This window comes from Calidris pugnax, unplaced genomic scaffold (genome assembly GCF_001431845.1).
Source record: "Calidris pugnax isolate Ruff unplaced genomic scaffold, ASM143184v1 scaffold95, whole genome shotgun sequence".
NCBI classification, from domain to species: domain Eukaryota; kingdom Metazoa; phylum Chordata; class Aves; order Charadriiformes; family Scolopacidae; genus Calidris; species Calidris pugnax.
Window position 1 is genome coordinate 9,243,893 of NW_015090885.1, and position 27,235 is coordinate 9,271,127.

At 37.3% G+C, this 27,235-nt stretch overlaps 1 protein-coding gene across 1 annotated transcript in view; it reads right to left on the minus strand.

Annotated features, from left to right (window-relative positions):
* EPHA3 (EPH receptor A3) overlaps positions 1-27,235 on the minus strand; it is a 232,273-nt gene that overhangs the window by 151,369 nt on the left and 53,669 nt on the right. The window contains exon 3 of the mRNA XM_014947309.1: positions 5,320-5,980. Within this exon, the coding sequence (XP_014802795.1) occupies positions 5,320-5,914 (595 nt within the window). The 5' untranslated portion in view covers positions 5,915-5,980. The remainder of the gene's footprint in view (positions 1-5,319; positions 5,981-27,235) is intronic.

Consider the following 27,235-nt stretch of genomic DNA (forward strand, 5'->3'; position numbering starts at 1 on the left):
CCACTTGGCTACTTCCAAGGGAAAATGTTATCGTCTTTGCAGCTGCAGCAAGTGCGTGTGCCTTCCGTCTGTTCTCACTTGCACAAAGTTGAGTAGTTCCACATAGTACCTTTTTCTCTTTACATATAAAGTTATCTTTTATCTACTGATAGAAGTAAAAAGTATATTTACTTGTGCAGAGACAAAATGGTTACTTAAAGCATGTGAAAAAAAGAAATCTAGAGAAATGTTTTTCGTCCTTAGTATTAATGATGTTTTACATCTTTTTATCTCAAATAGAGCATTCATTCTATTGAAAGAATTAAGCAATGTATGTGATGGTTCAGACTAGGAGCCACAGATGGCATTCCTTTCATATCTCCATAAATTCAGAGAGAAAAATATGATTTAGGATATGCTCACTATACAACTTGAAGCACTGAATAATTTAGTGTTAGGGGAAATTTTGTGAAGTCATTTTTGCAATAACCAGGCACAGTAGGTGAACTTCACCTCTCCCTCGTTTATCCCTTACTCCCTCTTCTCCCATTCAATTCACCTGATTAATTGCTAAAAATTATATACATAAGGAAGGACTGATGGATTACATTCTCCTTTTTCTTCTGGCTTTGTTATAGAAAATGTGTCAGTCACTTGTGGTTAAAACTTACAATTTTATTAGATAGTGTTACACAGGAAATTTACAATTCAGACTTACTCAGTTCAAGCAACTAAAATTTAGAAACTATACCTATGATTGCATGCACAAAATGTAACTCTGTGCTTTTCAAGTCATTCTGTTCAGGCCCACCAATTTAATTTTCCATTTGACAACTGAAACCACAAGTCTTCTTTTTGATCTAAAGGGTCACCTGTTGGAAGCATTCAAAAGAACGTCCGAGCTCACTCATACTTCCACAGGGATAAACAATTGCCCATTGCATGTGCACTAATTAAGTATATCATCATGGAAAATATCATTCTCCATGTCCAGCTAGTCTTTCTGAAGTACATGAAATAAACCAACAACAGAATAGACACATTCAGGATGGAACAGATTTATTAGTCCAAGCCTGCCAGTGCAGGATTTCCTTTATCATCTGGTTACTGTATTTTTTAAAAAACATCTCCTGAAATTAGGTTCCATTATTTCTCCAAGGAGACTTCCAGATTATTACAGAACTAAAGACATTTTTTCTAACATTTATCCTACATTTTCCCCCTTATTTTTGATATTATTACCCCAACTAACCAACCTTCACATCATGAGATCTATTTCCTCTCTGTAGCATTCAAAACAAGACTAGCTTTTCCATGTACAAATCACACACTGGGTAGGTGATGTGAATGCTCCTTTTCTTTTATTGATCTTTGGGCTGCCCCAAACACTATGCCACTGCATTATCTCCAGGTATACTTCAACTAAATTAGCGCACACAAACTTCATTGCCCTTTTCATAAAAATCACATAGTTTACTTTGAAGATGTACAGAGACAGTCAAAAAGGATAAGCAAAGGTATGGAGCAATTAGCCTGTCCTCCAAATAAGAAGGCACTAGTAGAGAGGAACAGTTGGGAAAACAGGTATTAGAGATGAGATATTAGACATGAAAGAGATCTAGAAAGTTGTTAATAGAGAAGCTGAAAAGGGAGCAGATATTTTTTCACTATACAAGGAAAACCTTATCCAACTGACTTAAAACTGAAAGCTTAAAAACAGCAAGAAGATATGTTTTTCACACAAGACAAGTTATGGCTACAGACTAAGAAATATAAATGAGTCCAAAAAATAGACAAATTAACAGGTCACAGGCCACTGATTCCTATCATACACAGGTTTTCTTACAAGGTGTATCTTAAGTCTTAGGAAGTCATCAGTTGATTGGCAGAACCTGAAAGGTATATCCAGTAAAGCACTGCTTTGTACAGTTTCTTACGCTCTTCATTAAGAATCTGCCATTAACCACTGTCAGAGACAGAATACGAAGGCAGATAAACTACTGATCTACTACAGCTGTTTGATGGGGAACTAATGGAAATGATGAGTTATCCTTGTTGACTAGGGAATAGCATGGAGACTATCAGAAAGCATTAGGTTCAGTGTGCTGTTCCAGCCAGTTTCCAATCAAAACATATTAAAACACAGTAGTTCTCAGAGAGAAGATGCTATAAGATGTAGTTTGGCCAAAATGGCATGAAGACAACGATGAAATATTACAATAATATTAAATAGACAGGGCCACTATGATGCAAGTGCTAACAAAGATGTAATAACAAACAGTCTACAGCAGATGATACATACCATATTTAGTTAACTAAGATATGTATTAGCTAAGGGCGGGGGAAAAAGTATGAAAGAGTGGCTTTTTCAACATGCTCCCCAACACATCTTACCTTACCTTATACAAACATACTCCCTCAAAAATCCTGAACAGGTGCAAAAGTCTTTGCTAGAGCATGTGTTAAACTGTTATCCTAAAGTATGCCACAAAGACCAGAATTCCTCAAAGCAAGGTATACAACTCACTTCTGATAAATCATTTCTACACACACACACAATAATAAGGGCAAATATGGTCACAGCAAAATTGGTTCTGATTCTTTAACTGACAGGTATGTATCATAAGCGTAAAATGCTTATTAGTTGGTAGGACCCAGAATCGAACAATAGTCTTTCCAACAAGAAACACTATGCTGACTAAAGCCTATAATCCAGCCTTGGCTTTTCAGAGCCTAAAGTCAAATATGATATAAAAACATATCTGCTTTTATATGTATATGTACACCAATAACATAAAAAGGCTTGAGCCTTATGTCGTCTTTTCCTGGTTATGCCCAGAAAGGGAAGCAGTCACGTAAAATGGTACAATATCTGTTATTTAAGGGCATCACTATGCCTTAATATTTTTCAAAGTACCAAGAAAAGCCATTCTGAATGAAACTTCAATAGACTGATCATATACCATTAGAGTCCTTCATTTTAATCTTTAGTGATAATCTCCTGTTAATGCAAAATGACATTGTTTCCGAAAACAGCATTACAGAAATAAATGAACAAAATCAGTAACAGTCTGAATGTAGGATCACATAGTGACAGACACTAAGTTGCTGAATGCTTCCAACTACTGAGAAGACAAGAATTTCTATTCCTTATTACTCTTTCAAACTCATCTGAAACTTTTTTTTTTTGTAAATTATGACTTCATCCCAGCCCATGCTTGTAACACCAATTCTGTCTCTACTGCCCTTTCGTTGACAAAAAAACCCCCAAACCAACCAAAAAACAACCCAACCAAAAAACCCTAAACCCCTTACAGGAGGAAGAGAAAGAGAGAAGAAAAGGAAAGGTGCAAAAGCAGCATTGAGCCTGAGGACAAAGCTGAACTCTTTTTCCAAGCTTTCCAGCTCCTGCTGAGTTACTAATGCCAACAAATGGGGGTTTTGAATTACTGACTGCTTTTAGAGTGCCACTTCAATCCCACCACACTGAAAATATTTGATAAATATGACTTCCAATAAAAGTTAGTAGAACACTATATGTTAAATCAGAATAAACCAGAAGGACCTGAAGCCATTGTTAATGGTTTCATCATATATCACTCCCCTGATCAACAGTTGGTGAGGGAGTCAAGAAAAAAAAAAAAAAAAAAAGGGTTGGGGAAAAAAAAAGAAAATTAAAGAAAAAGGCAGTAGTCCTACAGCCTGATTTTATGCCTTCCAAATTATGTAGATATACTCACACATGGATGTGAACTCAATTGGAGCTGCCTTGCCTATTCCAAACATCTGAGAACTGTTTCTTAATAAAACAATTAATTTTACTTTATTTAGTTCAACTTTTTCTCAATTATAGTCTTACACTTTCTGAAGTGACTGTCTTTTTGTGCTTACGTGCAACACATTCTAAACCAACCCCTTTCAAACATTTACAAGTACACAAGTTCTGTTGTAAGCAAGACTACACAGAGTGGTTAAAAGGGTATCACTAACATTTTAGCATTTTTAAGTGTAGCTATAGGAGGAGCTATGAAGCATTTCTGAATAATAAAATATCCTCTTCTGGATTCAGCTCTTAACAGAAGAGTTTAACTTGTTCTTAATATTGAGTATATGCAGAGTGTGCCAAAAAGCATACTCAAAAGACTCAGCTCCCCAGTTTATTCATTTTGAGGGCAAAACCAATTTAAAATATACTTAAAAGAAAAACCAAACCAAACACACTCTTGCCCCTTTTCTCCCATACCTTCCTGGCAATGTCTGAGAAAACAACACCATAATCTGAGCAGAAGTTTTCACAATGAATTGGCTATCATTTGGTGGACTCCTGGTAGCTTCCCAGGACTTGCCTGCTTGACATAAAGATGACTGTAGGACCAATGAAAAAGGAATAGGTGCTCCCTCAACCATGCTCAGAAAACCTTAAATTTCTGTTCTTATGGGTATGTGCATACACACGTGTACACAAACGTAGATACACAGCCCTCATATTTCAGCTACTACTCCTTCCATCCATGGTATTTATAGATATTACTGTTTAATTTCTACTTAGTTATTTAATGGAAGACCCCTTGACACAGCCAGCACCCATTAAGGCACTCTGTGAAAAGAGGCTTAAGATTCAATTAGCAAACAAATTTTAAAAACCTACTTTTGTAAAAAGCAAAATGTAGACCACCATCATTTAGATTGATATTAAAACTAGGTAAATATAATATGTATTTCTCTAATGTTTAAAAGACCATTTCTGGAAAAATTCAAAATCCCTGGTGTAGCTTTGTTCTTGGGAGCATTCACATAACCACAGTTGGCAGAAACCAAAAGTTTGGAGAAAATTATTTTGAGTTAAATATATGAGTATTCATGAAAATGCAATTTTTAAGCTCAAATATTAATTTTGCAAATGTATCTGCATTTAGTAACTATGCTACCTGAAACAACCCTACCTGCTTTTTTCTTACCAATCCCAATTAATCAACACAGCTCAGTAGCAAATATTATACATCAAGCCACGAAGTTTTATAAAAATCACACAAAAAATCAAATATTTTGACACAAACAATGCATTTGAGAAAACTATAATCTACTGAAAGGAAGTCCAAGAGTGGTATGAAAGACTAAATTTACTACATATTGTATTAACTAAAAATCAATTGTTGGCCCTTATTAAATATTTTTAGCAAATTACATTATTTACACAGATTAAATAAACCCCATTTTTTCATGGTGATATCATTTCTCTCAAAAATTTGGAGAAAATTAACACGACCCAATACACAGAATAGGGATGTAAAGTGAAACCTCTGTTAATAATTGAACTATGAACATGGAGGGCATTGTTACCTTGGCACGCAAAGCCTCTTTCTTCATAGCCAGCATTACACAAGCACTTCCCTATGGGCACTAGCCATTCTCCTTCTGTACTGCAATACATCTTGGGTGGCTCTTCCTCCTTGGAATGATTGACACAAGAACCCCGCACCTCCACCAGTGACTGGGAGTCCATGGGTACCGTATCTGGAAACATGGCGAGGTTCTTGACAGTGAAAGGGCACTTTTTGAAGTACACCCGCACTGAGACTAAGGCAACACACGCACCTACATCTTGAAAAGCCAAGTAAAAGCCTTTCCTGCTGACAGGTCCCACCTCGCGGACTTCCGTATTCAGCTTGAGAATTCGGTCTCCAAGATCCATTTGGGTGAAGCTCTCATCAGCCGCAATGGTGTCAATCTTTGTAAACTGATGCTCTCTGAACTTTACCAAATGGTCATCATCAGACTCCATATAATACAGATTGAAGGTCTCTTTGCAAGTGCCCAGAACTAGAGGGATACTATTACAGTCCCTCAAGGTAAATTTGAGCTCCACATATATCTTCTGAGCTGAATTGCGTGGAATCCAGTTTGTTCGCAGCCAATTGTTTTGACTATGATCCATAACATTGCACACTTGGTAAGTTCTGATCGGAGTATAATGCTCATCAACACCACTAATCTCTTCCCACTGGAAAAAAAAAAAAAAGAAAAAAAAAAGAAAATATCTTAAGATTAATGATTATACCAATAAAAATCACTTTTAGAGACAAAAGCTGTGAAATAGAAAAAAATCACTTTGCTTAGACCTCACTATAAAATAGACAATAAAGTCTGATTGAACTTGGACTTACTTTTTTTCCTATTAAAACATATAAACATCTTAAATAAACACAGAATTCACCACTAAGAAGTCAGTTTTCACCCAGTTATTTTAAGATGGCATGAAAGAGATGCTACAGCTGTTTTGCATTATTAAAACCCTATTATTTCTTAAGCTATATGCAGTACTGTCCTTTCGCTCATGATCCCAAGTCTTTCCTCCAACCACACTCACCTCAAACAGAAGAGGTTCACTAGTACAACATCACTGTTTGAATCAAGTGGTATTTCAAAGATTAAACAAGATTTAAAATCTTACCAAAGAAAAGCCTATAGCTCCCACTGAAATTCCATACAGTCACAGTAAAATGTTACAGTTTTAAATTTATTCATAGCATGACAATTGATTTTTCTTGGGATATATGTCCTCCACACAAACAGCCAAACTCCCAGTTTCCAGAGTTACTAAAAATTACTGCAAACTTACCGTAAGTTTCTTGGTTACTGAAATCTTCTATAGGGCTATATAGACTAGGATGCTAAAATGGTTTTTGAAGAATACATAGTGATAATTTATTTTTACATCAGTCATGAGCTGACAAACTCACTTTACACAGACAGGGAAGGAACGGGTTTCCTGTCTGTGAATTACTCATGTAACAGTCCTACTTGATTTCTGAAGTCACACTTACCAGAGAGGAATATTTACCAGTTACAGGAAAAAAGAAATCCTTCAGGGGTACTTAAAATAAATAAGTACTGCTAGCCATTTACCATACACATCTAAGTGGCTTAAGATGGATCTTTCTTCGCTTTCTCCCTGAATGGATGATTGGGAACAATTTTTTTTTTATTCTGGTATTGTTTTTTTAAGATCATAATTCTTCAGCTTTCACCCACACAAAAACTGCAGCTGCTCTATATTCCATGTCTCAAATTACAAAATGAAGAGCCTTACCAACAAAGCATTAGAATTAAAACTCTTATTACAATGAACGATACTTGTTACAGAATCACACCACTGTTGAAGTTGAAAGAAATCCTTCCAGTTATTCTAGTCCAATCCCTTGCTCACGCAGGGTCAGGCATAGCAGGTTGCTCAGGATCCTGTCCAGTCAGGCTTTTGAGTATCTCCAAAGATGGAGACTTCACAGCCTCTCTGGGCGGCCTGTGCCACTGTTTGATTGTACTCAGAGTCAAAAGGTCAGTCCCTATGTTTAAAAGTAATTTCCTGTATTTCTGTTTGTATCTGTTGCCTCTTGGCCTTTCGCTGGGCACCAGAGAGAAGAATCTGGCTCCATATTCTCTATACCCTGCCATCAGGCGTTTATACACACTGATAAGATCCCCCTGAACCTTATATTCTTTTGTTCCATGCTTCAAACTTAATTACATTAACAAAAGAGGTAAACTCTTATCGTGATAATGAAGCACATACTAACAGAGCACACCAGAGCACAGGAGCTACAGAAATCCTTGCTTCTGTTACCCACAGCCTCTGCAAAACACAGGAATGCTGCCCCGTGCAACCAGATGCAGCGCAGCTGGGGAGCAGCAGAGCTTCAAACAGAGGTGCTGCATTAGACAAGAACTGGAAATGAGAAGTACATGGAATTGTATTGTGAGAAATCACGGCCACTCTTGAGGGAAGAAGACGAAGAACTTCTACCAGGAAAACATCTTCCCTCAAAAATTAAGTCACGTCAATGCTACGTTTAACATGTCAGTCTAACAATTAGTCATTTTACTTGAGCACCTTTTGCTAGGATCTTACTGTATTGCACAGCAAACATTAGAAGAGGAAAGTACTATGCCCACTCTACCAACACAGAAACTGAGGTAGAAGTGTTAACTATCTTTACAGTTTCCTGGTTTTCATGGTTTAAGCCTGAAACCGGGACACTGGTTTAACAAGACATGAATCACACACACACGTACAAAGAAAGAAAGGAAAAAAAAAATAATGGCCACATCAGAGTAACATCTGAGAGTTCTCAGTCTCAACCCACTGACGTAAGGAAGTTTTGCTATGACTAAGAGCTGGTCTGCACAATGAAATTGTCCACACACCATTGAAGATGTGATCTTAAATCATGTTATTAAACCAGTAGATAAAAGCAGTATAAATACTCTTCCTTTAATTGAAACGAAGTTTATTTTTGTTCACTTTACAGATCTGACTATACACAAGTTTTATCTCTTCCTGATTAGTTCAACAGTTAAAAACACAATCTTGGATGTGTATACAGCAGCTGAAATGCTGCAGCAAGCCATAACATGCTACCTTGCCAAAGACAGCTAGCAGGACCGGGACTTTCTGAGTTGAAGTCCCTACACTAGAGCTCACGGCCACTTGGGAGCTGGGTGCCATCATACAAGGATGAGCTCTTGCCTGCACAAGAGGCAGATGGACCCTGGCTACCAGCTTCTGCCAAGTTCCCAAAACTGAGTGGAGGACCCTCCTCTGACAGACCTTGGACGAGTACAGCCCCTGAGCCAATAATCTAATCCTGTGACAAAAAGCCATTCAGATGCCCTAATTGTCTCCTATGAAGCTGGATGTACCTATTTAACTACAGGGCTTACCTGCACTAATAAAAATCCAGTTACAACAACTGGATGAAGCTAGATAAGATTATATAATGAAACATAATTTTATGGACATTTAAAGCAGCTCATACTGCTTCCTAAGTGATCTACTTATTATCTCTTCCATATAATTTCTAATCATTTCAACATATTTTACATGTCCAGTGGGAGACAGAAACAAAACCAGGAACTTGAAGAATTTAAAACATATCCACAGCAGATGTTATTTTTTCTGAACAAGCCTCATTGCAATTTTTTTTTCAAGTTTCTTGTCCAACATACTTATACAGACAGCTGAATGTAGATGTATGATTGCATGATAAAGGTAGCACCATTCCTATGTTCTTCACCTAGAAGTTGCAATGTGCAATTATCACTTCATTAATTTGCAACAAAGACCAAATTGCTAGGAAACAATTGTAGCCTATGTTGGTCCTCTTACATAAACAACAAAACACCTATCATTTAATGCTGAAGCAGTGCTGAATGGAAGCACCATTCTCACACCGGTGAGGTTTCACACACGACCAAAATACTTTAACTGTTACAAAACTATGGAGATTGCAGCTATTGCTTTAGAAAGAGTTAAGATGATATAGTTCAATAAAACTACAGGAAGAGCATCTAAAACAGAACATGTACAAGATTCGAGTAGTTTTGTGACTTCAATAATTATTATGATAAAACTAAAAAACAAGCAGTATGCTTGCATTGCTCATACATTGCATCTTTTCCTAGTAAGCTATCACATTGCCATCCCCAAGTGATCTTAATTCTAAACTGATTATCAAGAACACCACGGCAATTTCCCTTCCATGACCCATGAGTTTTTTCTATTAAGTACGGTTTCTCAAACACCTATGTTTGTAGTTGTTTTATTTCTGTACTTGTAATTCATGTGTTCAATAATAAAAAAAAAAAAAAAAACAGAGCGAGATGTATTCTTATTCCAAGGATGGAAGAAAGTTGGAAGGGACCTTAAAGATCACCAAGGTCTGACACTCCTGCTATGGGCAGAGACACATTCCACCAGACCAGGTTGCTCAAAGCCTCATATAGCCTGGCCTTGAACATTTCCAAGGAAGGGACACCCACAACTTCCCTGGGTAACCTGTTCCAGTGCCTCACCATCCTCACAATAAAGAATTTCTTCCTAATATCTAATCTAAATCTATCTCTCGGTTTAAAACCATTACCCCTTGTCCTATTGCTACACTCCCTCACAAAGAGTCCCTCCCTATCTTTCCTCTAGGTCCCTTTAAGGTACCGGAAGGTATTCCTGAAGCCTTCTCTGCTCCAGGCTGAACAACCCTAACTCTGTCAGCCTGCCCCAACATGAGAGGTGCTCCAGCCCTCTGATCATCTTCATAGACCTCCTCTGAACTCACTCCAGTAGGTGCATGTTCTTCTTATGTCAGGGGCCCCAGAGCTGGATGCAGTACTCCAGGTGTGGTCTCACCAGAGCAGAGTAGAAGGGTAGAATCACCTCCCTGGACCTGCTGGCCATGCTTTTCTGAAGCAGCCCAGGATGAGCTGGCTTTCCTGTGGTTGTGCAGGTCCCTGCACTTGGCCTTGTTGAACTTCATGAGGTTTGCATGGGCCCTCTTATCAAGCCTGTCAAGGTCTTTTGAGGCATCATTTATAAGGACTTCTCAGCACAAACCTGTTCTGAACACACAAAATCAAGTTCCATATTATTTTACTGCTGCAAACTTCTAAACTCATGCCCACTTCAGGTCAAAAGGAGATTACGCATGTCCTCTTTAATGCTAAATCATGCTTTCTTAGCATCTCTTATTCTTTTCACAATACTGTTCCTGTAACACCACCTCCCCCTTACACTGCACTTTGTTCTAAAAGCTCTGCTGCTTTTAGAACAAAAGTATCAGATACTACCCAAACAAGACTATGCCTTTCACAGCATTTCTTTTCAGCACTAAAAATCTATTATCATAATACAGAGGATAAAAATCAATAAGGAAACAAACCTTTACTAGTTGAGAATGTATACTTTAGCATTATAGAAAGGTATTGTCACAAAAACATGCTAGCTATTAAGAGGCTAAGCAGCAGTAGGAAGAAAGCCTCCTGTGCGGCATCGCCAGATAGCCCATCCAGTAGTACAGTATTCAGTGCAGTTTCACTCTGTACGGGCAACATTCTGACCTATATTCCCCAACAGCTAGCTGCAATAACAGAAAAACAAGGTAGGAGTTTAAAAGTCAAGGAAGAGGTATATAAACAATAATAAGTTTATTTTCAAATTTTAGAGAAAAGCAGACTGTAAAAAATGTAAGATATTCCATATAATAGAAGACATAGATCTTCTGCTTACCAGTCCTGGGTATGTTTAGACTGGAAATTAGTAGCTGGTTTCTAAACAGTGGAAGAATGAAGTGAAAGGACCATCTTACAATCAAAGCTACAGAAAAGTTGCCCTTACTGTAGGGAACAGAAGAGGTGCACAGAGATGTAGGAACAAAAAGTATCTAAGGTATTTTAAACATGAGGAAAATTATGATCTGCTGAGAAGTGGGGGGTAAATCAACTATAATAAAGTGTCCAGAGTGACTATGTTGTAATTAAAAGGAGTCTTTGTATCTTAGTGTACAGAAAGAAAAGAACAGCATTATAAGTATCCAGGAACGTGGATAGCTAAGGGCTTTAACAGGTCAAAAGGCAGGTAGCTATAATAAATAATAGGAGATTGAAAAGTCATGAAGAGGAATTCAGCCAAAATGGAAATGAGATGACGAAATGCAAAGAGAATAATGCTACAGAGATATGAAACTCATTGAAAGAAAGCTTCAGATGTAAGGCAGATATTTATTCTATATAGGGCAACCAGATGACAGAAAGAGACATGCTTCTTTTCACCTCATGCACTGAGTCCAGCCTGCTGCAGTCTCAGCCTTCCCTCCTCCCACCTTCAGCTTCCCAGATCTATTCCCATCCCATGGAAAACTAGCATGGGGTGGGGGACTAATTTCTATTGAATCAAATCTCCTAAACAGTACATCATGCAACCACTAGTATTTCTGCAGGAACAAGAACGTAATGCAAGGGCCAAGAAAGCATCCAGCAAGAAAGTATGGTCACCCAAATTTAGTTACCATGGAAATGCAGACGTAACTCAAAAAAACCCTAGATCTATTTCTGAGGATATTGCATTTTTCCATAAAAAATTTCATCTTGTTGAGACTTTGCTAAGAGAAAGTAAGAACAGTTGAAGTTTTCATCCTCTAGATAGATGGAACTGAATGGTGTCAGAGGAATAAGCAGAAAGATGAAGGAGAAGCTGTCACAAAGAGACAGACAAACTATGCAACAGTGACAACAGAGAAATACTGCAGAGAATCTGGGCACAGGCACCTTCCCAGGAGTTAGGAACAACCTAGGGAAGGTTACCTGAGCCAGGAAGGAAGGAATTGACACTGGGAAGGATTCCATTCCACCCAACTTCCATTAAGGAGGAAGGGTGCTGCTGGGAGTTAGGCTAAGAACTTAAAAGAGAATTTGGTGAGGTGCTGGCAGAATGACTGTATGAAAGACCTGTTCTTTACTGTATTAACAGCGGTGGGACCCAATTATAATTCTCACATGCAATTACTTGGGTAAATCTGGTCCATGAGCATTACAGTTCAAAGGTGTCCCAACTGGCATTTCTCCTCCCAGTACTGTGCAGCTGCAGAATGAATGGATATTTATCAGTCCTGGGTATGTTTAGACTGGAAATTAGTAGCTGGTTTCTAAATAATGGAAGAATGAAGTGAAAGGACCATCTTCCAAGCAGTCCAATAGGGATGATACATATAATTTTTAAGAAAGAGATTTATATTATTGTGTGAGGGATTTCATGACAGCATGATCAGGGAGCTGGAAATCCGAGGCTGTCATACGAGGCTTTAGGTGCTGGATTTGTTACTATTGTCAACAGAGAAGGAGCAGAGGTGTGACCACCATTTCTGAATTCACATTATTACACAGTACTTATATCATATTACTCTAATGCCTTCAGGCACCTTAAACACTTTTGAAACACATCCAGGAAAAGTGCCATAGCACTACTCCCTCCCCAGCATGTAATTTGGCTTTTAGAAAGTATTCTTTTGTTTCCTTTTCATTTTTTAAGACCTTCTTTGGATACTGCTGATGGCAGGAAACAAGAGAGTGCTTTCAGTGGTACAGAAAAATCTCTGAGATCCCCAGTGAGAGGGTCTAACTCATATGCTTTGATCATACTGATTGACAAAGTTGGGACCGAAAAGATTTTCTTTTCCAGAATAGATCTAGCCAAGTGTGCTGGACTCTTGACTTTTTGGGTTTTTTTAATTCCATTTTCTTTACAAAAGGGAATCTACAGAAGTGAATGTAGGCCATTTCCTAGGATGCCATAAGCAGTCTCACTAAAAAGTTCCCCCTCAATGTGGGAATCTAGGACACGAGTGATCTCCTCAATTCTTTCATCCTTCCTGTGGCATACTTCAGTTTTTGTGACTTTTTATTCTTCATATCAAAACTTTAAGTTTACATTAAGAAATTTAAAGCTATATTGTGATTTACAATATAACACATATGCAACTGCGTGATTCCAATAAAGTAAAATTTAGCTTTTACTGTCACATTAATATAAAACTCCTAAACTATAAAATTCCTACTAAAAACGGAGTTTGATAATTTTTCAAGGCCCCAGTGGAACCCTGAAAGCTAACTCCCCAAGACTCCATTGGCAATCTCAAGCGACAGTCTAACAATATTTATTTACAATTTTATTCTCCAGTAATAAATTTGGTATGATGATGTATTTGGCATAATTTGGTACGAGCGCCATTTCAGGTAGTGTCCAACTGCCTTTTAAAATAAAGTAATAATTTTAATAGTGGCTAGATGGAACATAACTTAAACTACATAACCATTGTGCACGTGGGAACACAGACTGGAAATACAGTGCTGAGAAATCAAAAGAAAAAGAGTAACTGAGTGAAATTACTTTGAAACCTCACCAAAACATCTTCATGTGCTAAGATGTCCCACCCTTGCTGAGCAGAGCAGTCAAATAATTGCTTATTTCTAAACTAATTTTAAAATACTTTTTTTTGTCAGTATAATTGTTTTTCACTATTTGTGAGGTGTTCACATAAGCCTCTACAGAACCACCATTCAAATTCTACCTCAAAACCACTTTTTGTTCTTATACTGAAAACTGACCCTGCTCTCCTCTACTGGCTTTTAGTATTCTGTACAGTTTTTCAGCTAGCAAAAAAATTTACCTTTATTACGCCTTACTGAGCAATGACAGAAAAGTATGCATGCCCATGTACGCACACTTTCTGCCTTCTGCTATTTATTCAAGCAATTCCCTTCCCAAACAAAAAGATCATTATGATAGGAATCTCACATTTCAGATAGCCAGTGCATGCAACTTTTCAACATTTTACTGACAGAATACCAACTGGCTAATAATATTTTCTTTTTTTTTTTTTTTCTCCCTTGGTTGCCAGGCAATCACAATAAAATGAGGTAAACAAACAAGCCATGCCATGAGCAACAGAATTAATGAAGCCTAGTTTCCTACAAATCTGTGTCTCATGCTTGGTCTCCAACACGGACACTGATGTCTAATAAAACCTGAGCACAAAAGAGTCTCTTCCTCATTGACAGCATTAATGACATCTCTGTATCTCCCCTTCTTCCTCTGTCTCCTCCTATTGCTTATTTTCATAACTCTTACCTCTGTTCCTCTGTCAAACTGTTAAAAACTGTGAAACTCTGAGTTCAAAAACTATGAATTGGGACCCTCCTTTCTCTGGCATGTACACACACTTAAATTCATACATGTCTGTGTAGTTTCCATTTTCTCCAGAGATTATGCTAAAAAGAAAGCAATGGCTTCACGTACAGGCCAAGCATAGTATTAAAAACTGCTAAGATTAGTATAGAATAGAATTACTATGAATTTATATTAAGGTTTTAATAGACTTTTTAATTTGACTTTTTTTCCCTCCAGTTTTTCCAGATTCATATTTCTTTGTGCCAGAAATGTATAAACATTGTTTGTTTTCTTATTTTGGAAAATGGAAGTGCTACCGACAAACATTCTTAATCAAAGAAATTCAGTTCCAATGACATCCTTGTCAAGTTGAAATTGTATCATATTGTGTTGTATATTTGTTGCTGTAATAGTTAAGCACCCTTCAGCGTTACGCAATGCTCCCTGCTACTTATCTTAACTGTGGGAAATTAATCCTCCCCAGTACAAACCTTGCATTTGTTTTTGGTGTATATCTGACACTTGCCTAAGGATCCTTGATTTTGCTCTCAAGGGACATTTGCCATTAACTTTAATAAGAGCCTGAGCATAGCCCAAATTGAAATGTTGGAATAAAACTCCATCTCCTAAGAAAGATGCCTTGTGATGAGCAAGACTTTCAGAAAGGACTAAAAACTGAAGACATAATATTGGGCAGGGGGAAACCACAGCAAAAAAGACAAACCATCACCATCCCAGACATCTGTATCTTTATAAGAGAACTGAAAAGATCTACATTTTCTGACAACTTTGTGCTTGTCACCCTAATTAAGGGAAAATGTAATTCACGTTAAATATGAAACATTTGACATAGTTTATTTCATGGCAACATAGCAGGCCAAGATTGAAAGTTCATAGGAATATTCATCACTTTGTATTGTGTTTTCTTTTAAAAAAACAACAGAAGGAGAGAGATCAATCTAAAATATTTTCAGTATGAAAATAGGGAATTATACCATAATTAAACATATATATATTTTAGTCTAACACTTACTTTCTCTGTTGCACTCTAGTATTTCAAACATCTGTATGCCACTGAAGCATACGCTTGGGAAACAGATTGCAGGATATAAGACAAGAGGAATAACTTTGATGCCTCCTTTGTTTCAGTACTTAGATCTTCTGTTGACTTTTTTACTGCAACGTTAAATATGTCCAAATTCAGATCAGTGAAACAATTAAGCTTGTTGAACGTGATTCTAATGCACCCTACTCAACTGCGTATCCAATACACAGAGAAAAAGGACTTTTTCAGTTAATTGAAAGTAAAAATGTATTCAAGGAGAGATTTCTATAAACAGTTGCCATGAGGAAATCAAACAGCCAACAAATATTAGCACACATTTTAGGATAGCTTGAGACTAGGAATAAAATAATTCAAATCTAAATGAGAAGTGGAACCTTCCCATATATATTAGAAAAAAGTTTAACAAAATAGTAACAAAATGCAAGAGCTCTGAAAGTTTTCTATTAACACAAATCCTGTGTCATAGAAGAATGCATTCCAGACCAGATCATCAATATGAAAACACTTTCCTTGTAACATCGGTGAAGGCGCTGATGCAAGGCCCATAAATACCAATCAGCTTAGATCAGAGGACAGAAAATGATCCAATTTGGAAGTTTAATAAATTTAGGAAGTAGCATGTAATTTTCTTCTTTATTTGGCTTTCAAAAGTCACTGAAATTACCTGCTGATACTGGGTCTTCCCCCCATTTTTATTTAAGTTGCAAATGTAGGAAGTTGCATTTCAAGAGTTTTCCAACTAAGTTACACACACAGTGAAATTATCATTACCATTGCATAAATCCTTCTAAGACACAGACTTTGGTACGCTTTTTTCTAACACCATTTTACTAGTCTATTATTTCAAATCAAACAGCCATAACTGTAAAATGAAAAAACTCAAATGTGATAGGAAATAATTGTACTGGAGAGAATTTAAGGCTGAAAGGAGGATATATTGGTTAAAAGCTACATGCAATAATATTCAATCTAAGATCCACCTAGTATTACCACTGTGGTATTCTCCCTCTCTGTTTAGTTATCCACTGAAGTCTTCACATTTGTGGGAGCAGATGAAACTCACCTGACAGCATATCACTGTATTAGGAGACTTTGTTCATATCCTCAATCTAAAAGTTGGGGTTTCTTCATAACCTAGCAAAACAGTTTCAGAATTGAAACCAAAACAAAGTCCTAATTTCTTGCCTGATGAGCATTTAGGTGAAATGAGAAACTCATTTAAAGTATCCAGATATTAAATTTGGCCAACAAAATCTGAGATACAGCATTTTGCCATACAACAGAGAGCTCCAAATTTACCATAAATTATCCAGAACAACCAGGTCTAATGGAAAACTCTTCTCTAACCTGCTGCCTGTTTTGTTTTCTCACCTACCTCTCCTGCATTATAAGCAAAGCCAAAATAGTGAAATTCAGGAAAAGGAAATCAACATTTTCCATGTCGTTTTTAAAAAAACAAACAAAACCAGCCAACCAAACTAAAAAGGCAAACTCATTCTTATCCTCCCCACAAGAATGTGTTGTTCGTTGCATGTGATCTGACAGGGACTGGAGACAAACTATGTCGCATGACGTTATGATAGAATCGCAGTCTGTCAGAAACGCAAGACCTTAAAAAATGACTCTTAAAAATGAGGAGGGTTAAAAGGGCAAGAACCTCCTCCCTCTTCCTGTTACAACTGCACCATCCTCTGCTACCTACAGCGCAATATATATTGCCACAGTGATCTGAATATCTTTCAAATTATATAAACCTAATTTCACCAAGGCATAATAAATATGTACATAATTTCACATAAATGTTGACCCTCTTCCTCTCTCAACTGGTAAACAAAAATGCCAAAAGTGTTGGATGCGCTAATGTCTCTTAGTTTTTACAGAATCTTCATCTGGGAAGTAAAATACCATAATAAATAGGGTTAATAAATAAATAAATATAACTCTATAAAAGGCACTAAGCACACACAAACACACAGTATTTGATAAAGCAAGAGTGCATACCTTATCATGGAAATAGTAGATTAATAATTAGAATGCAGAAAGATAAGTAAAGCTATCTTTTTCCCCATCTCTAATTGCTAGACAGCTGAGGACTTCATCATCAAACTTGTAAGGACAGCTGATTCTCACCCTTTCCAAGCAAAAGCCTCTAAATCATAGTGAGGTAAAAAGGTCACTACAATGAGGAAAACATCTGACTGTCTAACTTTCTAACAGACACTGAATCCAGCATCCAACTGTCCATTCAGAGCTTGGACAAGCAAGACATTTACAGCTTTATTTTTCTCTAGGCTGCATGTCTCCTTGAGAAACAGGTTTCAATCTTACTTATGTCACAGGTTAAGCAGATTTTCTGGGAAGTTCTCAACACAACAATCCCCATGGTTGAAATCTGTACTGAACTACTGCTCACATAAAAACACCTTTCATCCATGAGTGCTGTATAAACTAGGTAAGGTTCAGCCTTTAAGCATAACTGTTTCAGAGATGGAAATAAGCAGCTGTTTAGTACAATGGGTACTTCAGCAAGCAGAATTTCATCCAAGATGGAACACACCCAAGGCTGCGGACATGGCAGTTTGGTGAAAAATTGGGTCTTCAGTAATTATAATCGGAGCTGATTTCATACTTCATGTTAGACATAACACTTTCAGCTATACGGCTCATAACAATAAGCTCCTGTTAATATTTAATAATACAAATAAAAAACATCAGATCGTCCAGCATTACCTTCTGCTTCACCTAAAGCACTACCTCTCAATGTAGCCAGACAAGTACTGATGGCAAAACTTTACAAAGAAATGATCATTGTACAGTAACTTAAGAATAGATAAAAGCCAGTTCTCCAAACTATTTGCTGGTTAGGGAAATCTGAAGATACCCCTTGTCCACATTTATGCCTCAATTTTTTAATACGTAAAACAGGAGCAAATTAACAGTGGGGAGATATGTTTGTTACTATTTCAGTTATTACTTGGACTCCAACAGGAAGTCAATCATGCCTTCATTAAAAACCCCAAACCATTAGCAAATGATTTCAGAAGCAGCAGCAAGCAGAAATTTCTAAGCCTGAAATCATTACTTATTGAGGAAAACAGCACTGCAACAGAGAAAGTGAAAAATACTTGTGGCACAGGAACACTTCAAAATTCACAATCGAAAAGCTTCTGCAGCTTCTTGCTTTGTATTTCCCAACAAAACACAAAACCACAAAAGTATATACACCAAAATGCACAAATCAGGTGTGTAATATAGCATTTCCGTGGTACAGTCAGTGTTTCAAAACACTGTGTTTTTACACAATGGCATTTCCTGCAGAAATCCCAAACCACCCCATGTTCTCCTATTGTCATTAACACAAGAGTGAATGTACAGTGAAATTCGGTAGTGCTGTGCTGAATGTAACTGTAAAAAGCACCAGCTGGCTGTATTAGAAATGGCATTTTTCCAGGTCTCAAATGTCTTATTTATATACAATGGAATCCTGCCAGCTGTTTAATATTTAGAGCTAATAAATATAATTGGCAGTACTACTGCACAAGGACAAGTAACACAAATACACATAAAACTACTTCCCAACAGAAAATCTGACTTGTTCTTAGATGATTAAACCAAAGATAGATGAAGACTTCTGAGCAAATTTTACATAGATGTCTTTTTCCTTTAATCCAAACAATATTTGCTTGTTTTCTAAGTGCAAAACTGAAGAGAAAAAAACTACCAGGCATCGTTATGCCAGCTGCTTTGAGACCAACCTAGCTTTCAAACAGCGTTTTCCACAGACTGTGAATAATGAGAAATTGGCAAGGACAGTGTGCTGAGGTAGAGACAGGACACCACACAGGTTTCCGGGGTGGGGGGCAGCTCATTATTCATTCCTTAGAAAGTGCTGGATCATTCCAGAAAACAGGCAGACAGCACCAGCCACCCCAGAAGTGATACCTATTCCCACAAGCAATTCTTCTATGCGTGTACAGGACAACTCTACCTCTCACAAGCAGATTAACTCTGTGTCGAGTGGAAGGTGAGTACAATGCACCTGAGAATGCAAACTTAACAGAGTTGCCATACGGACATGCTCTAAGATTTGTGTCCCTATTTCCAGCTTCCTGGCAGACTTGATGTTGGCAAGGCCACTGCACTGTTGCCACAGTAACAGTGCAGCAGATTAGTGCTGAATGTAGTAGTCTTCCGTCCAACTCAAGAGGATCAGTAAAACCAAAGAGTTGGGCCCCGTTACAAGCCACTTCATAGATTGTGAGAAAAGCTTCAGGATCTGTGGTCTCCAACATGATAACCGCCTTCAAGATCACACCAGTGGATGCAATCCTGCACAGCAGACAGCAAAAGGCAAGTACTGTCACTCCCTTCTGTAAGGCCTTGATTCCTTTGAAACTTTCTTCAATTCCCTGGCACAAACTAGATGGAGAACTAATCTAGAAATGGGAAAGATTAATTTGTGTGACTGAAACGTAGCTAATGCTTCATAACTTCATATGAGAGAACAATTTAATCTACAAACTCAAAAAACTTCCATGACAGATGGAGCCCACAGTCAGTTCCATAAAAGGCTGCTCAGTGTAATTACCATCATTTAGAGGTATTGGGGATGTATTGTTTTGTTTTTACATGGTAATGCTCTTTTTGGATATTCCTCAGCTAAGCAGAGTTCCACATTTACACATCGCTATGTTCCCAGTTCAGCATCATTTCTTAATAACAACTTGAAGAGTCGTTCTTTTCATTCATCGTTTCACACTTTCATTTTAAACTGCATTATTAAGTATAGTTACTTAAACTGCAAAGTTCTGTCATGACTGCCAGTAGAAAAATGTTAAACAGGCATACACTAATGTTTGTCATTGTCCATCACTTCCTCAACTCAGCTGATGCAGCAGCTATGACATCCCATTGCCTAGATGCTCCCTTTCATACAGATCTTCGTCCAGTGTCCAGACTTGCCCTCCTACATCCTTGCCACAAATTTCAGCTGTAGAAGTGACCGCAGCCTACACTGCTTCCCTTACCTTAGCTGTACATTAGGGGCTTTCTCTTTCAACCTCCTTATTCAGGCACCGAGGAAGGCCTGTATTCAGACAGAATGGCTTTTGGTCTGGTACGCTAACACGGCCCCACCTCCCCTCATCAACTAACTGAATCAATGACAACAGATTAATACAAGTTAATCAGCAGCTCTGCTGTTACAATGTGAAGTACTTAATGTTATGATCTTCCTACAAGTCATAAATAAAACCAAACATTTTTCCTTCTAAAATTGGCTTTTAATTCCTAGAACACACACTCTTCTCTTAAAGGAAACAATGTCAGAAATCCCGTCTCTGCCATCATACCTTCCCTTTAACGGGGATAAGCCAGAAATAGTTATGAGATGAACCTGAAAAGTACAACGTTTCCTCCAATCCCTTGCTTGGAAAGTACTGCAAAAATGGTAGTATATAAAAACAGTACAGGTATTACTTGTTAAATCTATCTCATAGGGCCTTGGAAATTAAGCACATATTGAAATCAGGGAATAGTCATTATGCTGAAAAGGCTAAGTTAAAAATACCTCTAAAAAGGTTATTATTCTTTTGTCAACTACTGGGTCAAAGGAGTAATTATAATTACTATATTTTCACTGTAATTCTATGTAAATTAATTTTCTCACCATGCAATTAGGAAAAGTTAGTTCTATGCTCATATTTCCATAGTTATTTTAATTGAAAAATATGTTTAATACAGGAACTCATAGCTTGACATTTCATATTTTCTAAAGATAAATTCACTTCAGTTCAACAAGAAGAAAGTAATTAGACTGGGAATTCTGGAGATAATCCAGATATCTTCTCAACCTCTGGCTAAGTTGCTCTTAATTTCTCAAGGCTCTGAAACATTATTAAACAATTACTTTTCATATGTCAAGTTAGGGATGAAAGAGGAACTCATGCCTAATTTAATATGAGATAAATAAACAGAAGTAACTCAACCAGGAGTTTAACCAAAGACTCTTGAGGAGCACTGGAATTAGCTAATTTTCACAGTTCTTCTATACTGTACCCACCATTTTCTAAAAACTCTCAGTTCATTATTTGACAAACTGTACATATTGGGAACTGGAAAAAAAGCAAGAATGTCACATAAATATGTAATTTTACATGTAGGAAAAATAAAAGTTAGCCATTGGGCAGCTTTCAGGTTCAATCAGTTTCAGTCTTTCGTAAACAGAAGCTCATTAGATAAAATAGCTCACAAACACACACAAAAACCTTGACAAAAAAAATCTGTGGTTCACACCATGTTACCTGTATCTTTGCTGTAGACCTGGGTCATAGGTCATTGCAAGCCCAAGGAGTCGTCAAATGTCTCTTGGGAATAGGATATGTGTAACACCAAAAGTGCTGTCATATTTTAGAGAAGCCTCACAAAGAACCTCAAATCCAAATCCAATTATGTAGGCATATTTGTACACTTACTATGTGGGAGGCTGACAGACGTTAATCAGGAACACAAACCCCTGACATATAATCCTACTAACAAAATTCCTCCATAAGATCTTATATCTAAATATGAGGCTTATATTTCATTTTTTAGCTTACTAGAGTAGAGCAGAGCATGATGTGCTTCAAGAGATACACTACACTAATTATTATCATTACTATCAGTACCTTACTGCAGAGATTAAATACGGTTCAGAGATTTACTCTAAAACTAAACAGTGCTCATTAGCTGTAATGCTGAAAATACGCCTGTAGCTTTCCTTTATTTACTCAAGCTTCATTTCTTTGCCATAACTAGCTTGGATATAAACATACTCAATAGTACAGCACTGGTGGTTTTGTATTCAAACATTCAAATTGCCTCACTTCTAGACCCTGTGGTTAAAAAAAAAAAAGTTAACCTTGCACTGCTCTCAGTAAGACACTGATTACATACTGTGACAAACTCAAAATGAAAACAACTGCACAGGAGAGAGGGGTGGTTTTTTGTTGGTTTTTTTTTCCACAAACCACAACACTAAACATGAATGAAAGCCTGCTGGGAATGTGTATCGATAAATGTGAGTGTCTTTGACTCTGTTCTTTGCATTTGTGACTGTATAGGGAAAAGAAGAAGAAGAAAAAGAAATCAGACAAGGATGTCACTGTTTTATTTATTTTGATGAAATGTGGCTTGAGAGGTTAAAGTTTATGCAGAACCAGAACACCATGAGACCTTCTATTTGCCAACAAGGTAGCCTTGCAGTAGTAACCATACGGTGTTCCATATCATCCTGACAATGACCTCAACAGGAATGGGCGAATCACACGAGAGACAAACCAACCTTCACACTATCTCATTCCCCTGGGCTTTTCCGGCCCAAAGGTCAGGAACTGTGTCAAATTATTTATGCTTCTGATAAAGAAGACTCAATCTCAGGACTCTGAGATAAGACCATCACAGACTTTTTATGTGAGTCAAGTCTTTGAAGTCCCATAAACCAGAAGATAAAAATTACAATTTAATATACTTGGTTAGGAAAGCTACCATATGTACACAACTGTTGTTCAGATCTTTGGCTTGGTCACTTGCTTCCTAGTGTCCACCTGAACATGTTGCGAGAATCAAGTTGAAAGCCCAAACATTTCTAATGGAGAACCTGAGCTGTCAAGAATCCTTGCCATTGCTGGAATCAGAACTCTCTGTTACAAGATGGATGGGACCTAGTGAGAATCCCGTCACATGAAAACACTTGGAATGTGCTTCAAGCCACAGGAAACAGGAAAAATTCTGTATAGCTACTGATTTATAACCCATGAAATACAGCTAGTAATACAGATTTACTGATATGCAATAAAGTTCAAAAGTGCATTTCATAGTTGTTTCATATTCACATGTCCCAGAGCCAACATCCTAATTGGCAATGTTTTGGGAAATGAGAACTACAGCTTGAACCCCATATGCCACTTACAGCTTACAACAGCAGAAAATGAGATGGGGAACGTAGGAAGCTGATAACCGTAACAGACAGAATTCCATTTTTTAAAGGATAATGAACAAAATTATTATTGATGAACCTCTGTGGTACGATACCCAAAACCAAAGGAGTTCAGGAAAAAAAATAAAAAATAAAGTTAAATATACACATTATCTTTGATAGAACAAAACCCTGAAATACAAAATATTTCATGTGCCAGAAAGCCAAATGGTGAGTCTAACGGTTCTGCCATAAAAATAATAATTTGTAACAGTAATAGTAATTTGCCCCCCAAACAGCCCCAAAATACAAATTTGTTTGCCTCCATTTCATTTTGTCAGAATAATAATAATTTAAAAAATTCATAATTTAAAAAAAAAAGGCAGGTTTTACAACTAAAGAGAACACAACATACCTTTGAATTCATGGAAGCATTTTCTGCAGGTGATGCTAAATATACACTTTGTGCCCAGCAGTTTTATAATTTATGCATCAAACATTCTGGAATATTCTGGTCTGCTAATTTTAAATGCAGTATTATCTCACACTAAATGAAAAACTGTGTTTACTGTAATTACACTGCATCTATTTTACTCCATAAAAAAGAATACTTCCAACAGGAAAATCATTATTTTTCCATTATTGATAAATCAGCAATTATTTATTTAAATTGAATATAAAAGGCCAGTGAAAATACTGAAAACACGATTCACAAGCCTGAATATAATTTATCCAGATTTAACACTTCATTCACTATATTGAAAAGAAAATAATAAAATATTATTTACATGTCTACTTAACGCAACAGTCTTAGACATTAATTAGACATATGGCTAGATATAATTGGGTGGACAGACAGCCTAAGTACCTAAAAATAATACAAGAACTTTTTTTTTTTTAATAATGAAGCATCATTTTTGATTATAAAGGACATCCTACATATCCCATACATACCTACTATGTACTGTAATTTCTTTTTTAATTAAAGCATTTTTGAACTCTATGAAAACTCAGTTTCCCACAAAAAATGCTGGACTGACAAAAAGACAAAAGCCTTCTGCTTTGAGAAAGGGTAACAACAGAGTAAAAGCACAACTTAGTTACGATTTGTACTGCCTTTCGCACATGCAAGTTTTTCAATTCAAGTTTAACACTAATTTTATTCTTGAGGGTGGCGTTTTTTCTTTCCTTTTTGCACTAGCAGGCAGATAATACTCAGAAAAAAATCCCAAACTGATTCTGTTTTTAGTCTTGCTGCTGTTGTTCAGGGATTACATACCGGTTTTAGCAATGCTTTTGCTTGATTTTATAGAGGTGTGAGGGGACAGAGAAGAAAAGCAAACAAAACAGTTTTCTAGGTTTGACAAAGTTTTTGTAATCTTAGCAAAGAAACAGAAACATCAGCCTGCAACGTATGTGATTAATCACACAGAATGTCTCACTCTGAGCCACCAACAGCTGAAGTTTGTTCACACAAAACATTCAAATGATAGTTATGAATAATCTCAGTTTGAACAAACTTTTTTAACAAAAGAAATCTAAATGCACAGAACAAATTATAATTTGGTTGTCCTGCTCTATCTCAAAAGGCAAGGATATTTTTTACCAAGTAGAAAGAAAACAAAAATACATATTTTAGGGAAATATATAAAAAAACCCTAAACCAAATATATCAGAAACGTAGGTGGAAGAGAAAAAGTCGGGACAGAAGGATGTCAGGCTTACAAGACAAGGCAACAGAGAGAAGGACAGTAAGTGACAAGAAATGAGGAAACAAGAATGCTGCTGCAATCAGAAAAGGGAAAAGAATAAATGATGGTATAAAATCCAATGCAAAAGTGGGTATGATTCAGAAATTGTTATGGACAAAGGAGTTAAAGAAAGCAAGCTGTAATTGAATCCAGTGAGACAGACACAAATAAAGAATTAAAATTGGGAAAAAAAGCAGGCATTGTAAGCAAAAATGTGGTAGTTTGTACAAGAACTATTCCCAGCCACTTGGAAGTGTGGGGAAGAAGCAGAGAAACCAAGGTCTGGATCAGCAAGTTGATATAATGAAGGTAAAAGAGAGAGAGTGCAGCAAATTCATGCAGCTTCCCAAAAGCTAGAAAGGCAACTCTGAATTAAATCAGAAGGCTATGAAAGTGACAGAATCTGGAGGCAATACACTCATGTTCTTTGGAGCCAAAATGTAGCCTGACTACAGCAAACTGGGTAGCTCCAGACACAGAGCGTGGCAATTTAGTTAAGAGTGACAATCTTGCAATACTCAAGATGGGACATTTTGGACATGCATTTGGTTTTTTCGCGATTGTCTAACACAAAATTCTAAGGCATAATTTAAAATTCACTTACTGCCAAGACACTGTCATTCAGAAAGAACCACTGCCTGACTACTGGTAACAGCAGGATGAAATTGAAACACCAAAACCAAAATACCATGCCATAATACTCTAATGAATGTCTTTTTTCCTGTAAAGAGTACAGAAATGTGTGTGTGACCTCAAATCTCCACATGGAAAACTGATTGAACTTGCACAGTAAGTGAAGTCACAGCTCTACAACAGCTTAACTGCTGATTCTGCTCTGCCCTACGCCTACTTTAATGCAGGGAGTGGAAAAGAAAGTAACAACGCAGGGAGCTGATACAGGGAAAAATCCATCTGAATGACAACCAGGCAAAACCACACCAAAACCAGACTAAAGGCAAAAAAACCCAAACCAAAAAAACCCTAAACAAACCACAAGAATGGCTACTATGATCAATGAGCACAGCATTGATGCCAGTTCCACAGCTGGGACAGGAACAGAGGGATGGGGAGCAGGGAAGACGTGAGCAACTACAGGCTGGTCAGACCCCATCCATGGAAAGATGACATAACAACCAATCCTGGGAACCATTTCCATGCACACAAAGTACAAGAAAATCATCAGGAAGAGTCAGAATTGGCTTCACCAAGGGGAAGTCATGTTTGGTAAACTCGGCAAACTTCTATGATGAAATGAGCAGCCTAGTAGATGAGTGGAGAGCAGCGGATATTGTCTACTTGGATTTCAATAAGGCTTTCAAACACTGTCACCCATAACATGCTCACAGAGAAAGCTGATGAAGCATTTCAGCTGATGAAGGGTAGATAAGCAGACTTCAGGTGGACTGAAACTGCCCATGCAGCCAAGTTCAGAAGGCTGTGATGAGTGGCACAAAGTCTAGTTGGAGATGGGTAACTAGCAGTGTACCCCAAGTGTCAATAATGCATCGAACCCTGTTCAACATCTTCATTAATGGTCTGGATGATGGAGCTGAGTGTACCATCAGCAAGTTTGCTGATGACACATAACTGGGAGGAATGCCTGATGTGCCAGAGGGTCATACTGCCATTGACTGGCTGGATAAATGGGCTGACAGCAACCTCATGAAGTTCAACAAAGAGAAGTGCAAGTCCTGCACCTGGGGAGACACAACTTACTCGGAATTTTTACTTAGCAAAATTGGATTCGCCTGCTCATAGCACATCATCAGTTCACCATGACCCAAACTTAAGCAGCTAGCTTTGGTAAAAGACACCTAGATTCACATACTTGCTTTCTAGATTATTAACCCTTTCACAGCGATACCACTATGTACGCTGCAGCAAAGAGTTTATAACAGATCCAGCACTGATGGTTTCCTGCATAATTTACAGAACGACCTTGTTCTGATTCTCAGAAGAACATCCTTTGTCTGGCACAAACCATTTGACTGTGC